The sequence below is a fragment of the Hyposmocoma kahamanoa genome, unplaced genomic scaffold (genome assembly GCF_003589595.1).
Source record: "Hyposmocoma kahamanoa isolate Upper Pololo Valley unplaced genomic scaffold, ASM358959v1 232, whole genome shotgun sequence".
Taxonomy (NCBI): Eukaryota; Metazoa; Arthropoda; class Insecta; order Lepidoptera; family Cosmopterigidae; genus Hyposmocoma; species Hyposmocoma kahamanoa.
Window position 1 is genome coordinate 9,938,511 of NW_020653750.1, and position 14,866 is coordinate 9,953,376.

A 14,866-nucleotide genomic window follows, 5' to 3' on the forward strand; every position below is an offset into this window, starting at 1 on the left:
ACTTCTCTCGTTATGCTGTTTAATCGTTGAACTCATAAGGGAGACACCATACACGCGCAATCGGCTCGAGCCGGTCAGACAAAAGCTTTGTCCATGCAATACATGCGAAAGGCGTTGCGCGTTTTGCTTTGCTTCAGATCGCCAACGACGTGAATCGTTCGCCTTTTGGTCTTATTATACAGACATAAAAAAATTTCTAACTGTGGGTTATAAGTTCGGTGCCCCACAATTGCAATAAAATAGTCAAAAATATTTTTTAAATAATTTATTTTCTAATGTGTCCTATCTTTTCAATACATCAATAAAAGTGTTTCTCGGTATTTTAATATTGGCTACACTTCGCATTTTCTTCTTGCCTTCTGCTTGCTGTTTCAATAGCTTCTTTCTTCGGGTTACGTCACCACCGTACTGAAAACAAAATAAAGAGGTATCAAGGCATTCACTGTAGGGTAATACGGTTATGAGCACTTGAGAACTTTATGTCCTTACGATTAAAATGGTCCTACCTACCTATTTTATTAGGACCTTTAGTTGGGACGCAACGCGGGTATTATGTGATCGCTTTTAATTTAGCGATTGTGCTGCACTACCCGAAGTGGAGTTTGAGTGTGGAGCTTACGGCGGTCAGAGATACTAAAGAACCTTTTGATTATTGCAATAAGATAAATAAATAAATACGAATCAATTCTTCAGCGGTATTACAATCGGTTTAGGGAGTCACTACACCTAACGGCACGGACTCGCATTAACCTGGTTCGCTTTACGTAAAACGCACAACGTCATCTGCACCAAGCACAAGTCCGGTCGTGCATCGAATACCGCTGTCACCTTTGGGATGGCTTTGCTACACATCAACTGGCTACCTTGGATTCGATTGACAACCGTGCCAAGAGGCTTATAGGTGACTCGGAATTAGTGGAGGCTAAGTTGCAGATCCTTGAACACCGCCGTAAAGACTTATCGGTATTTTACAGGATATATCACGGACAGTGTAATGTTGTGGATATTCCGAAGATTCGCACGAAGCGTTACGGTTCCACATTTATATGGCGAACAGCTATGGAGTGGAATTGAAAAAATTGGAAAAAAGCCTGCAGACTTGTTCCCTGACCGTTATAACTTGGACCTTTTCCAAGCGAAAGTGAATAGGCAATATTTAGTGCATGCTCCACCGTCGACCTCAATGTCACTTTCCATCAGGTGAGATTGAGGTCAAATGCGCACTTACATTTGGATAAAAAAAAATTGTATGGCCAACATTTATTTCTCTCGTGAATTTGGGTGTAATTTGTGGTTGTCTATGTATGTGTCCATGGCACCCGCGACACGGGATTTCCCTAGTGCGGGGCTATGTTGATCGTGTACGTTATTATTATTGTTATCTTTATTTTTTGACAGGCTCAAGACGATTACGTGTGAATAAATGTGGCGACTCCTTAAGCCGATTCCCCGTCGACTAGTTTAGTGGAACCCTAATAACAAGTGTCGTTCTTTTGACTTAATAATGACAATAATAATACTGAATCTATGAAATACCTCTTTTAGATGCTATTAACTTAAATGATATATTTTAGCAAGAGCTTTATAAGTTTTGTTTCAACAAAAATCAATAAAGACAATCTATGTAAAAATACATATGGGAAGTTATCACTCTAAGGGCGCGTTCTCATTATGTCGTAACGTTTTATTTATCGTTGGACAACTAAGGTCTAGCCTGTTCCCATACCACGACAATCTGTCGTTACTGTGTCATGGGCGTTTATTTTATCGTTGAACGACTGTCGTGTAGCTGTTCCCACTACATTGTGACGACATTTGATCTGTTCACGGCAGCCACTTTGTCGTTTGCACGACAGAATTATTTGAAGCTGCGATTATCTATCGTCACATTTTTATCGTGACGTTTTATTTATCGTCAGTCGACTATCGTTCTAGTTCTTCCCATTGTCACAACAGTCTGCCGTCGTAACTCAAAAAAGTCGTGAATGACAGTTAATCGTGTTAATCGTGTCTATGTGTGAACAACTTCATTTAAATATACAAGTCACGACACTTTAAACTGCAAGACTATCTGTGTCGTCATGATATAATGCGAACGCGCCCAAGGTGACGTACGAACATATTTTGTGCTCGTGCAAACGACAAGGAATTTTTGGAAACGTCGCTCGCATTTTTTGAGCTGTTGCTCGTGTTCAACTTAGGCTACTTACCAGTTTAGCCGTAACATCTTTCCTATAAGCTTTTAAAGTTTCCCTTGCGCATACTTTGCCGCCGACTACAGCTTGGATGGCCACCTGGAACAATGGGACACTTTCATGGCGGCTATATTACCTAACTCATTGAATGAGGACAATCCTAGTCCAGCTATACATTCGCTGCACGGCTTGCAACACGACTTAAATGACAATGCCAGATTCTTACCTGCCCCAGCACTAAAATCTGTACATTGATAAATTAATGCTGTGATGCGATAAAACACGTCGTCACTAAAACTGACGAAAAATTCCTTCGATCTGGCTGGACCAGAACCAGCATCTGTTGCCACACCGAGGCTACCGTTCTTACAAACTGAGTCGACTAGTAAGTGCGGTGGCTCCGGTGTGGCAACAGACGCTGGTTTGGATCCAGTCAGATCGAAGGAATTTTTGTGTTAATAAGTTGGAAGATGGACGGAAGACATAGCAGGAATTGCGGGGCGAACCTGGATGAGATTAGTGCGGGACCGTGGGGAGTAGCACAGAAACTTGGAGGCCTATACCCAGCAGTGGGTGAAGTCAGGCTGTATATGATATGAATGATAATAAGTAAATAAGACTGCTCAAGTGAAGACAATTTACCGCAATGCTTACATTCTACTTGCTGAATGGCCTAAGCAATCTAGCTGCAATCTGACATACAGGGAGACACAGCTGCTTATCTCCAAGATTTATCCTTTTTGTCTTTTTTGTTAGTCATCGGAAACATGACATAAAGGCCCGATTGGCATGATCTATTTCTAGAGTATTGTTACCCTTTTTAAAAAAATACATAATAAGTTTTTTATGGAAAAAAAATCCATTTCCGACTTTGTGGAATTAAGTACATCCATTTGTCAAGTTTTATTGAAATCGATTAACGGAAAGTGGGTGAAATTCAATGTACTGGATTCATCCCCTAATTTGTCACCCTTATAATAGAATATTTAATCGCACCTCTCATGGAAGAATGGCATAAGTGAAGTTACGTTGAACCTCCCAAGGGTACCTTTGGGCGGTTTGACGTAACCCCGTAAAAAAGAATCAACAAAATCGCTTCACAAATGAAGGAAATGATCACGTAAGATACACACAAAAAATACAGCCCCATATCTTTCTACACTAGTTTTGATTATAGTGACCCTCCCTACCGTACCGACCCTTAAGGTATACGAGAAGGGCATTATAACCCATGCGCGCAAAGGAACTTTATAAGTTCAGGTTCTGAACTTATAAAGTTCTTATAAAGAACTTATAAAGACGCCCCGGGTGCACGTACAGTATGCTCCCTATTTTCTAGATAGGTACCGGAGCTGTAAATACGCTCACTTCCCGTTGCGCATTGCACAGCTAGCGGTTGCCACCGCTAATCTGTAGACTCTGCGTCCAATACCAAATCTCTTCATTGGTGGCGGAGTTGATGGCACGCTCACTTCCCGACGCCGAAAAACGACGTCTCTCCAGTTCCCAATAACCTAAGCGGTTGGTGGGACTGCAGGATATCTGGCTTATCCTCTGGGTACTAGCTCTCCAGGCTAGTGCCGAAGATTCCAGTCGCAGTGTCTTGCGACAATGTTCGGACATAGCTTCCAACTTAAAGGGCAACTCACGTGTCCCGCGGATCTCCTCGCTTCAGGCGTTCAACTAGACCGCTGCTACTAAGACGTGCTAGCTGCGCATGAGACAGGAGCCCCGGCCACATGCTACCAGGACAGACGAACATGTCCGTCTCTGCAGCTCACCACAAACCCATACCCAAGTCTAGGTCCACCAAAGATGCCCGTGAAGACGTATCATGGCGGAGGGCTTGGCCCGGACGCCCGCTGTACCTTAGTCTTGCCGTCGAGCCCATAGTCTCTCTGGAATACCCTATCTCTCGGGTCGGTAGATAGGGACACAAAAAATACAGTCGAATTGACAATCTCCTCCTTTTTTTTGAAGTCAATAAAAAAAGACAACGTATACAATAAATTCGTACTGTTTACCTGAACCATCTGCCGTGGAATCATTTCCTTTAGTTTCTCAGTTAATCTCCTTGCAGTGTATTCTAAACGACTCGTGTGTACTATTGTGGAGAGCTCGTCTACTAATACGCCGTTCAGTACAATGTCCATCTGGAATGAATATTTATTATTTTTTCAAAATCGGTTCATAACATAAACCGGTTTAAAATGGGTTATTTTAAATAAAATAAAATAGATTAGATAGCTCACATGTTTTTTTTTAACTTAAATAGGAAGTATTAAGTTCGGAGGAAGGGGATAGTAAACTAAAGGGAATTAGGTTCATTAAGAAGGGATATAATTAGAAATGGGAAAAACTACTTATTTTTTTAACGGTTATGCTTTTTAAAAAAAACCGTGTTTCTATTAACGCTTTTTAGTTTGAAGCTAACAAAATCGTTTAGAAAACATTTAAGCGCATAGACTTATGTTAAAAAAAAGATTGCAACGTTGTTGTGTTGATAGCGAAACGCAAGAGTAGGCCACTAAAAGTTTTAAGATAAGCAAGTTTTTTTTTGTAAAAAAACGAATTATATTTTTATTTATGACATAACATTATTATATTAATATTTTGTTCATTGGCGTTTAAAAACATAAGTTTTTAAAGTTTTGTAGTTGTTAACCGCTGAAATGAAAAAAACTGCTTAGTTTTTTAACGTTAAAACTTACGTTTAAAAAGCATGCTTGTAAAAGCGATTTTCACATAAAACGCTTTTTAGTTTGACGCTTAAAAAGTCGTTTAGAAAAGCATTTAAGCGCATAGACTTTATGTTTAAAAAAGCTTGCAACGTTATGTTGAATTAATTTGTTTAGGAAACATTGACTTTAATGTTAGGAAACATAGAAGGCGCTAGTTGAAACTTAGGGTTCTAGAACTCTACTCAATACACAAGTCAGGATTTGAGTATGCCTTAAAGCACTCGAAATCATACTTAAGTCCCTGCCATTAGGGTCATATTTCCAGTGCTTGTGTTTCCAGTGCAATCCTGACTTGAGCATTGAGTAGAGTTCTAGAATACGACCCATAAGCACGTTGTAAAAAATGAAATTATTGAGTATCTATAGAACTGACCAGTTACTAACGCTTACGCTTAAAATGAAAAGGGTGCTTATACGCTTATTTTAAAGAGCAGACTTTTTTTAAGTGCTTTTCGTTTAAACGCCCACCTCTAGATATAATAAGAATAATGGCAATAGTAGGCATCATAACAATGTGACAATACATATAATAAACTTACCCTAACTAAAGAACTAGCATGAAACCCGTAATCCTGATAATCAAAACTGGCAAACCCTGAAGTAATGCTCTTCAAAGTGTCATGGAAGTCTATAACAACTTCTGACAATGGCAGTACGAACTGCATCATGGTCATTTTGTCATCGACTGCGTTGGACGGTAGCGGAGAGCCTCGGCGATCCATGCAGAGCGAGGTTACGGGCCCAATGAATTCCACTGGTGTTATTATTGTTCCTGAAAACAGGAGAGTATTCATGGAGGTAATGCGAAGTACATTAGATGATCTTTAAACTAAAAAGATAGATGCGAATAGTCCTCTTTATCGATTTCGATAACAGTGACCTTTCGAAACAAGTTCCTAGCGTGTGCCTTAATATGACTCGCCATACCGAATGTTGTTTTAAATGTCCGGTCACAAATAAAGCAGTAAAGTTGGTCCGCATAATTAAAAGTATAGGAGGCCTTAGGTCTCTTTTTACGTGTTTGGTGTTTTATTGTTGAGTCACTTTTGTTGGATTTTTTTTACATTTTTATAGACAGTAGATCCTTGGTATAAAAGAAAACGTGTGGCATCCAAGTCTATACAAACGTAGCAGCGTAGCTTGTATATGTGCGCGCGTACCGTGCACGGACGCACACATCCGCATAATTTCGCGATGCACTCGCGTTGCATAGCGCTTTGTTCATCTCTTTAATTCATCGCCTTTCATTATTATGCGAATGTGTGCGTCTGTACACGGCGCGCGGCGAGTATGCATACATGTAAGCCGCGCTGCTACGTTTGTATAGACTTGGATGCCACGCGTTTTTTTTTATACCAAGGATCTACTGTCTATAAAAATGTAAAAAAAATCCAACAAAAGTGACTCAGCAATACTTGTATTTTTACTTATATTTATTTATTGGTACGCATGTATAATTCTTGTAAATTGATCATTATACTACGGTAGGTCGCCAAGATGACTTATGTGAAGAGGACGTCATCCAACCTGATAGATAAACTGCATAAGCGTTTGTAAGTTTTTGAGTACTTCCTTATAGCGGAGAATTTGACCACCATGCTTCTGTTTACCTTCTGCCATTTCGGAGGAGAAGACATCTTTGGGTCAACGGTGGTCCTCTATGCGACACTACCGTATACCGTATATACGGTTGTGTCTACCGTATATACGGTTGTGTCTACCGTAAATCGGTACCTCTCAATTACTCACTCTAACTCACTAAGGACGCACTCCTCCCAATTACTGTTCAATATTGATATGAGATACCGCAGATGAAATGTGTACTGTCTGTTACATTATACATATGTTACGATGGTATATACCATTCCCAAACTTTTTGGCTCACCCCCCACTTAGGCAAGAGAAAAAAATATATTATATATTGTAGTTTATATAAGTAATACAGGTTTTTTTTTCAAAAGCACCCCCTGGATAGCAACAACGCCAACATTTTTTTGCGAAGCCCCCCCCTAGGACTCTTCAGCGCCCACTAGGAGGCGGTAGGGACGACTTTGTGAAACTATAGTATATATGATATCCTTATAAGGAGTCTGAATAACTGTTGTATTAAAAAGAATCGCAGTATAAAGATAAGACAATTGACACGTTTGATATTTTTATTTATTTAAATTTAAATCACTTATAAAGCTCAATATTTATCCGCACTGTAATATCCAAATTATTATATTTTTGTAGTACAACGCAAATCCACTACAAACATTTCACAAAATGTGAATTAACAAATGATCTTTATTCACTGAAGTATACTCACATGATAAGAGTTCTTCTGCACACATTTTCTATTAAACTTGTCAAATGTCAAATATAAAAACTAAATGTTACCTATCACGAATGGTTCATAATATTCGGCTATGTTGTTCGGATCTGGCAGTTGTAAAGGATTTGTGATTATAACTTCTTCGCCTTTGAACTCTTTAATTGTTTTAGCACCTTTCACTCTGTAAACAATTCGAAGTACCTTGTTAATACAAAGATCGAATAGTTACAAAAAATTCCTTCGATTCGGCCGGATTCGAACCGACGTGCCAGACGCTATGCCAACTAAGCCACGGAACGAACCAGCGGACCTCACGAATTTCTCTATGTGCTTGTTTGTCGGATCCTTGTATTTGGTTTTCAACGACTTTTTAGTCGTAGCGCCATCTATGAGAAATATATGAAAGTAGTTGGTCGGATCGAAAGATTTTTTTCTAAGTGTTCAATCTTTGTATTAATTGTTATAACAAACTAGTGGAGTAAATTCACAAATAATAATTGAATATCAATTCAATAATAATTTAAAATTCGAAGTAGCGAAATTACAATTAATAATTGCCTCCGTGGCCGAACAGTTACCATGTCGGACTGCCACGCAGAGGGCCCAGGTTCGATTCCCGGCCCGGGAAAAGTGTTTGTATGGCCTACATTTATTTCTCTCGTGAGTTTGGGTGTAATTCGTGGTTGTCTATGACTGTGTCCATGGCACCCGTTACACAGGGTTTCCCTAGTGCGGGGCTATGTTGAGTGTTTCAAAATCTGTGAATGCCAATAAAAATTCATGGATAGTCTTCTAGAACCGTTTTCCTGTAACTACAACGATTAAGGTACCTGGCCTTGCTGCCCTGTCTCAAATTTACACCATGTATAATATAATAATAAAGAATACAGAAAGCTTTTTCATGTAGAAAGAATCAGTAAGCGACATACAGTTTTCGCGTTTTTTTCAAATACATAAAATAAGCATCCGCATTAATCCGCTGATATTCAGATCAAAAATCAGCGTCCGCAGATGTGTAAAAAACTTAGATCAGCAACAACCCTGATTTGTACACCGAACGGTTATTTGTCACTAGCAGACACGCACATACATAACAACTGCAGTACTAAAATGCAAAAAACGGATATCGGAAAAAATATTTATTTTGTAATTTTTTTATATCAAGTGACGGGACGAACAAGTCGTAATACTACTATATACTGATTTTCAGACACATAAAGGAATAGCACTATATTTATATGCTTACTTGATTTTATAAGGTACAGACGGAGCAGTCAATATGGCTTCAGCTTTATATTCCTGCAGCAATCGTTGTGTGAATACATCTAAATGCAATAGGCCTAGGAAACCTACGCGCCAACCTTGACCCAGAGCAGGGCTGTAAAAAACCACAAAATAGAATTTTTATTTGTATTATTATCCGAAGAGTTTCATCGTGCGTATCGAGTGAAGGTTCACGGTATCTGCCTATCTCAATGGAAGACAGGCATGAGGCGTAGATAGGTATTACCTAAAATATTTTTCTTCGTCATTATACGACCCAATGTTGTTTGCATACGTAGCATAATATAGTTATTATTATAGAACTGTTAATATAAGTAAAATCAATATCGAATAAGAACGACGTCTCGCGATGCATTGAGTTGGTGTTGCGACGCCTGAGCGGTGACGTTGCGTTAAATGAAATGAAAATAGTTTATTTGCAAGCAAACACCACCAATACTGATTTATGATGGTAAAAGTGCATAATACTTCGCATACAAGCGTGTTCAATATTATTCTAGTCAGTGAATTAATGAAAAATATAAAATCATATCGATATAAATACCCAATAAACCTGTGATTCTATTAATAGAATTATAGATAATAGATTCGCGTTAGAATTTCGCTATGTTGCCGCTCTAACCACGTAACGTTAGTACGAGAAAGTGATGGGTAATCCTGCCAGTTCACTTCACTTCGTAGTAGTAGTAGGTAAATAATTTTCGACCTTGTATGGAGGGTCCGGGATGTGACGCGGCATTAAGGTCATTATAGTGTTCTGTGGTTACACAGCGTTACAACGACGCAACGCACCGCGCGGCAGCGCCCGCATAGCATAACGGTTTAGTATAGTTTACTTCGTTTGTCCTAACAACTATTTTGTTAGGTTATTATTTGGACTTTTATTGCAGAAGCGGTGCGTGCTGAAGAAAACAAACGGGGTACATCTCTTATTCGTTTGTTAGTACCTGCTTCTAAATTTTTTGCGGTATTGCAGACTTGCGTTAGTATCATTACCTGGAATCAGCGGTAACACTAACAGCCGAATCATTTAAGGCGAGCTTCTTTATAGCGTCACTCAACATATTATGCTGCGATTGATCAGAAGGGAAGATGCCAGCGTAGACCATATGTCGGACGGGAGGTACTGTAGCTACATGAGTGGTTTCAGCCACGTCTATGGAGAGAAGTTGATCTCCTACACTACCACCGCCTTTGGGGCCACATCCTGGTGAAGTTTATTACAAAGCGATTATAAAACATTTTATTTTATTGTATTAAAAAATATATTTATTAATAGTAGATAAGTATGATGATAGTTCTGGGGGCCTACTATGATCTTATAAGCAGCCAAGTTCCATGCAATTCACTTGACGTGGTAAAACTGAATTGCTTAAATTCGTATCATGACCTACACAAAGTTGAACGGGAATGGCATGACTGGATGATTAGTTTTACTTTTTAAACGTTAATTATTGTCTCTGCCTGGCTAGCTGACATCTAACAAGAGCGCGATGGAACTACGTACCAAATCATTTGAAAGAAATGGACAGATGTATAATAATTATGAAACTGAAAATATAATTAAACTTAAACGAAATTTCTTAAAAATGTAACAAAATATAAAAAATGTTAGTCACGGAGTAACTTTTTTAAATTGCTTATTTTTACAGATGAGATCGCCATTTGCATGGCAAATGGCACGTTATGATACGATTTTGCTATGAGAGAAAAGGTGAACGAATTTTGAATGGGGAACGTAAACTGCATGGACAGTGAATTGTTTTTGTGAAGTCATAGTACGAATTTGACAGACAATCCAATTTACAGGCTTAAATAGGATTGCTCTAAGAGATCATAGTAGGCCTCTTGGACGTCTTTTATAAAGTTATAGTATTCAGGTGTACAAAATGTAATGTTGAAAATACATGATCAGTTAATGAAAATCAACCTTATATCAAAGAAAATTAAGTATTCTTTTGGTTGAAACGGTAATTCGTCCAAATCAATGAAAAGGTTTTCCTCACTCAACCAGGTACGTTTACAGCTACCAGATGTTGACAAGAGATGTCGCTTTAAGATTTGGAAAACTGATTATTAATGAATATTACTACGTTTTACGGTAATGACTAGTGATTTTAGTTTATTTTTATGAAATTACCCGACTAATTTGTTATTAATAATAATTGAAGTGTATGTTTTTTATTATTGATTCAAATATCCAACAACAGAAAAAAAATCCTTTGTTCTGAATGGACTCGAACCAACGGCCATTGCCACACCGAGCACAGTAGCTCATATGGTACGAGCGATCGAAGAAACTTTTCTTTGTGTTATTCGGTCTTTGAATCAATAACAAGAACAAATTTAGCTCAGCATTCTACTAGTATTTTATGATAAAAATGTTTGCAGGTAATGAAATATTTGTACTAATGTAAATTTTTTATTCATATTAACTGAAGATGATATTTGGCAATCTATTACACATATACGTATAGTATTTAAGTAATGTCTAAAATGTCACAGACACATGATTCTTGTTACCATGTATATTATATTATGAGCGATTTTATAAGTGCTATATTATATTCCCTTTCTATTTATGAGAAGCACATTTGACACTTACCTACCATTACAACTTGTCCAGCCACAGCTGTTTCAATAGGCTCCTCACTAGGTCTTAAAAGGGCCAAATACTTCAGCAAGTGTTGTTTAGAATCCGACTGCCATTTTACCATCTGACCAATTTGAATTTTCCCAGAATGAATGTATGCTAAGCATAATATGCCTCTATATTTATCGTGCCATGTGTCTATGATGTGAGCTTTAAAATAACCATTTATGTCAACTTTTGGAGGCGGTATACGTGTTATTACGGCTTCTAACAGATCTGTTACTCCCCATCCTTTCTTTGCGGATATACTCAATACTGTCTCAGGATCAATTTTGAATAATGAATTTAACTGTCCTTTTACTTTTTCAGGGTCAGCTCTGGGTAAATCCACTTTATTTAATGTAGGTATTACTGTGAGGTTGTTACTTTTGGCTAAGGAGTGAACTGCTACGGTTTGAGCCTGGACTCCTTCGTTTGCATCTACTAGCAATATTACTCCTTGACATGCTGTTACACTGCGGACAACCTGCCAATGTATATCATTAACATTTAGAATAGTTTTAGTAGGGTCCGTCAATACTGAAGGCAGATGTATTGTATTGTGTTACTAATACTCAATTTGCAAATAATAATTTTAAACCTTTGACATTTGCAACTAAATGCTCTGTAAATTTCAGAGATTTTTAATTATAATAGGGAAATGTATCAAGTAAAACAGAAACAGAACAAGTTTTAACTTACCTCATTTGAAAAATCCACATGGCCTGGTGTGTCTATAAGATTAAGCAGGTACTGTTCATTTTTGTATGTGTAGTTTAATGATGCGGTGACAGCTTTCACCGTGATACCTCTTTCTCTCTCCACCTTAAAAAAGTTGTGTTAAATTTCATGTTTAGGTGGTAACATACTTAGAGAGTGCTTGCCTTGCACGCAAGAGTATTTATTGAGTTTCATTTGAATGGACTAGAAACCTCCATTCCATGTCGTAAAAGATTTTAAAAAAAGACTTGTGAATGCCTCAACATTTATTGAGTATGGCTTTCTATAGTTTAAACCCACTGCTTAGAGAAGATTGGCAAGGACTGGGGAGAGTATTGTTTGACACACATTGCAGCACAAACTCCTATTAAACTGATACAAGCAACTTTTTATATATTTTATAAATAAATGTGTCTAAAGTTACTAGCTGGAGTAGCATATAAGTTTATAAAAAGTATGCTTGGAGGAGAGGGAGAAAAGAAATGTATTATTTAATAGCGTTACATTATTTTATTAGTCTATATAATCAAAATATCACAGCGCCGATACCACACCGCATAGAGAGTAAAGCAAAGGAAGCAAAGATAAACATTCGAAGCTTGTTCTTGATACTTTACAAGTGAAAATAATAAAGATATAGAAGAAAAAAAGACACTTAATTACTGGTTATATATTGAGCAAATAATCTCAGTAAAAGATCATGGAATTACATTTATATGCGAAATTTTATAGAAATCGGTTGCTGGAAAGTGCGCGAAACCGGAGTTCATCCCTTATTAATGACCCTTACAGGTTAATAAATATGCAATCTATTGGCATTTGCTTTCGTAAAAGTAACAATTATGCTAAGGGTCATTATTTTGGCTTGGTTGGTCATTGTGCACGTAAATAGGAATGTAAATATTAAGATTTGAAAGTGTGTCCCACCCGTCACAGCAATGGGTGGGACACACTTCTGAACGTTTTTTCTTTGATTAAATGTTTGTATTTTTATGGATTCGAGTTTTTACGGTGTTTACTAAGTGTAACAGTTGCTTTAATTTCGGAGTTTGGCATTGATGTGTTAAAAATTGTGGCGATTGCGACGCCATTTTGTGAGAGGTGGGACAAGTTACATTTGAATATGTAGAATTTAAAAAAATACACTGTTTATATGTAGATCCATCATTTTCAAGCAAATTTTTTATAATTCTTCTCATAATTAAGACATTATAACACATAAAAAAAGACAATTAAAAAGTGACAACATTTTTCCTGATGATTTTTAGTATCAGGAAATTTATGAAGTCTGTCTCCACCAGTTTTAACTATATATTCGTGCACAACTTCTTAAATTCTATATATTTTGATATGATACATAATCTTCAAGGGTGCGGCAAGATTTTTCAAATTTATTAACGCATTTTACATGCGTGGCTTGGATTTCATGTTGTCATAGATAGTGCTTCAAGAAAAATAGTAGGATTACTTTGCCAGTTCCTTAATACTGTTTTTTTTATGCTAAAATGTCTTAATAAGACAAATATTATAAATTACAACGATATTTGCTTACAACAATGGATCTCATATTAAACAGTGTAATTTTATTAATTCTGTATATTCAATTGTAACTTATCCCACCTGTCACAAAACCATGTCCCACCTGTCACAACTTAACATATTAATTTCCTTAAAATTTATCAAAGTTATTAATTAAGTGTATATATAAATTAGAACTTTAACATTCAAGTTATCTCATATGAAAAACTTGCTGAACAAAATATTGATAGTTTGCCTTGATCTTGGCAATGAAGCCATCAACTCAAACAGGCGAGTGTCGTGAGTGTTCCACCCAACACACTTAGAAAATTAATAATGTCATAAATTTATGTAAATAAATAGTCGCAGTTGAATTGCATTCTGGCTTCATGATATTTTCATTTTAAGTCTAATTAACCAATGGTTACGGAGAAATTACATAAAGTTCAAGAAAAAAGGTGTCAAAATGTTCCACCCGTCACTTTGGAATGGCCCATTTCTAGATATTTTGTATCTGCCTCCATGGCCGAACAGTTACTAGGCCAGACTGTCACGCAGAGGTTCCAGGTTTGATTCCCAGGCCAGGAGAAATATTTGTATGGCCTACATTTATGTCTCTCGTGAGTTTAGATGTGTTTCCCTAGTGTATTTTCCAGGGCAGTGTTGAGTGTGTGTTGTTATGTTATTATTTTAAGCTTTAATTAAGTAAAACAGGGATTACGTCCAAAAACGAAGTTATGAGGTAGGAGTTTCAAATATCGCCGACAGAATGATAATATAATTTATAAAATAAACAATTTTTCTTAGAAATATGAATTAGTATCCAGATATTAAATAAAATATTCGATAACAATACTAACCTGTAACTGATCCAAGACTTGTGCGTGTTCAGCACCTGGCTTAATGACACCAGTAATTTCTAAAAGTCTGTCTGCCAATGTACTCTTTCCGTGATCAACATGAGCTACTATACTAAAGTTTCGTATCTTATTTACATCTGGGAGCTTATTATGGGAGTCCGTGCTGCACATACGCTTTATTGACAATCTGTGAAAAACAAATTTCATTTACAATTTCAATAATGTGTGCTAAAGTTTTGCGTGACTTGGGTTTGTTAGTAATATTATTTATAATTTAAAAAATTACATACCTTTGATGAAAGCGCAGAGCGCTATTTAAGTATAAACATTTTAAATTATTAACGCATGTTATTCGCACCATTATCATCACGTATTATCGTATTTTAAACATAACAATGCCGTGAAAGTATTTCAAAATTCACATATAACCTAAAAGCCATGATGATAAATTGTCAAAATCAGCTGTAGTTTTGCGTTCGAATACATTTTCAGGTGATCCATTATCATTACTCTTCTATAATACTCACTCTGCTTAGGCGTTGTTAGGTAAATTTTCTAATAATATTTTTATAAAATTTATTATTTCCTTAATGGCGGCC

At 36.9% G+C, this 14,866-nt stretch overlaps 1 protein-coding gene across 3 annotated transcripts; it reads right to left on the reverse strand.

Annotated features, from left to right (window-relative positions):
• Positions 1 to 273: 273 nt before the first annotated feature.
• On the reverse strand, positions 274 to 14,658 carry LOC113228502 (translation factor GUF1 homolog, mitochondrial). Of its 3 annotated transcripts, none has more exons than XM_026461832.1 (11): positions 14,558 to 14,658; positions 14,268 to 14,454; positions 11,872 to 11,994; positions 11,143 to 11,656; positions 9,534 to 9,744; positions 8,500 to 8,631; positions 7,319 to 7,434; positions 5,476 to 5,708; positions 4,220 to 4,348; positions 2,211 to 2,294; positions 274 to 408 (listed from the first exon to the last, which is right to left on the reverse strand). In XM_026461832.1, exons 1-11 carry the CDS (start codon positions 14,632 to 14,634, stop codon positions 283 to 285), a joined length of 1,932 nt encoding a protein of 643 aa, XP_026317617.1. In that variant the 5' UTR covers positions 14,635 to 14,658; the 3' UTR covers positions 274 to 282. The 3 variants fall into 3 exon arrangements, with proteins under 3 accessions (XP_026317617.1, XP_026317619.1, XP_026317618.1); XM_026461833.1 differs by having other exon boundaries at positions 327 to 405; positions 2,212 to 2,294; positions 14,558 to 14,657; XM_026461834.1 differs by lacking the exons at positions 14,268 to 14,454; positions 14,558 to 14,658 and having other exon boundaries at positions 11,143 to 11,645; positions 11,872 to 11,915.
• Positions 14,659 to 14,866: the final 208 nt, after the last annotated feature.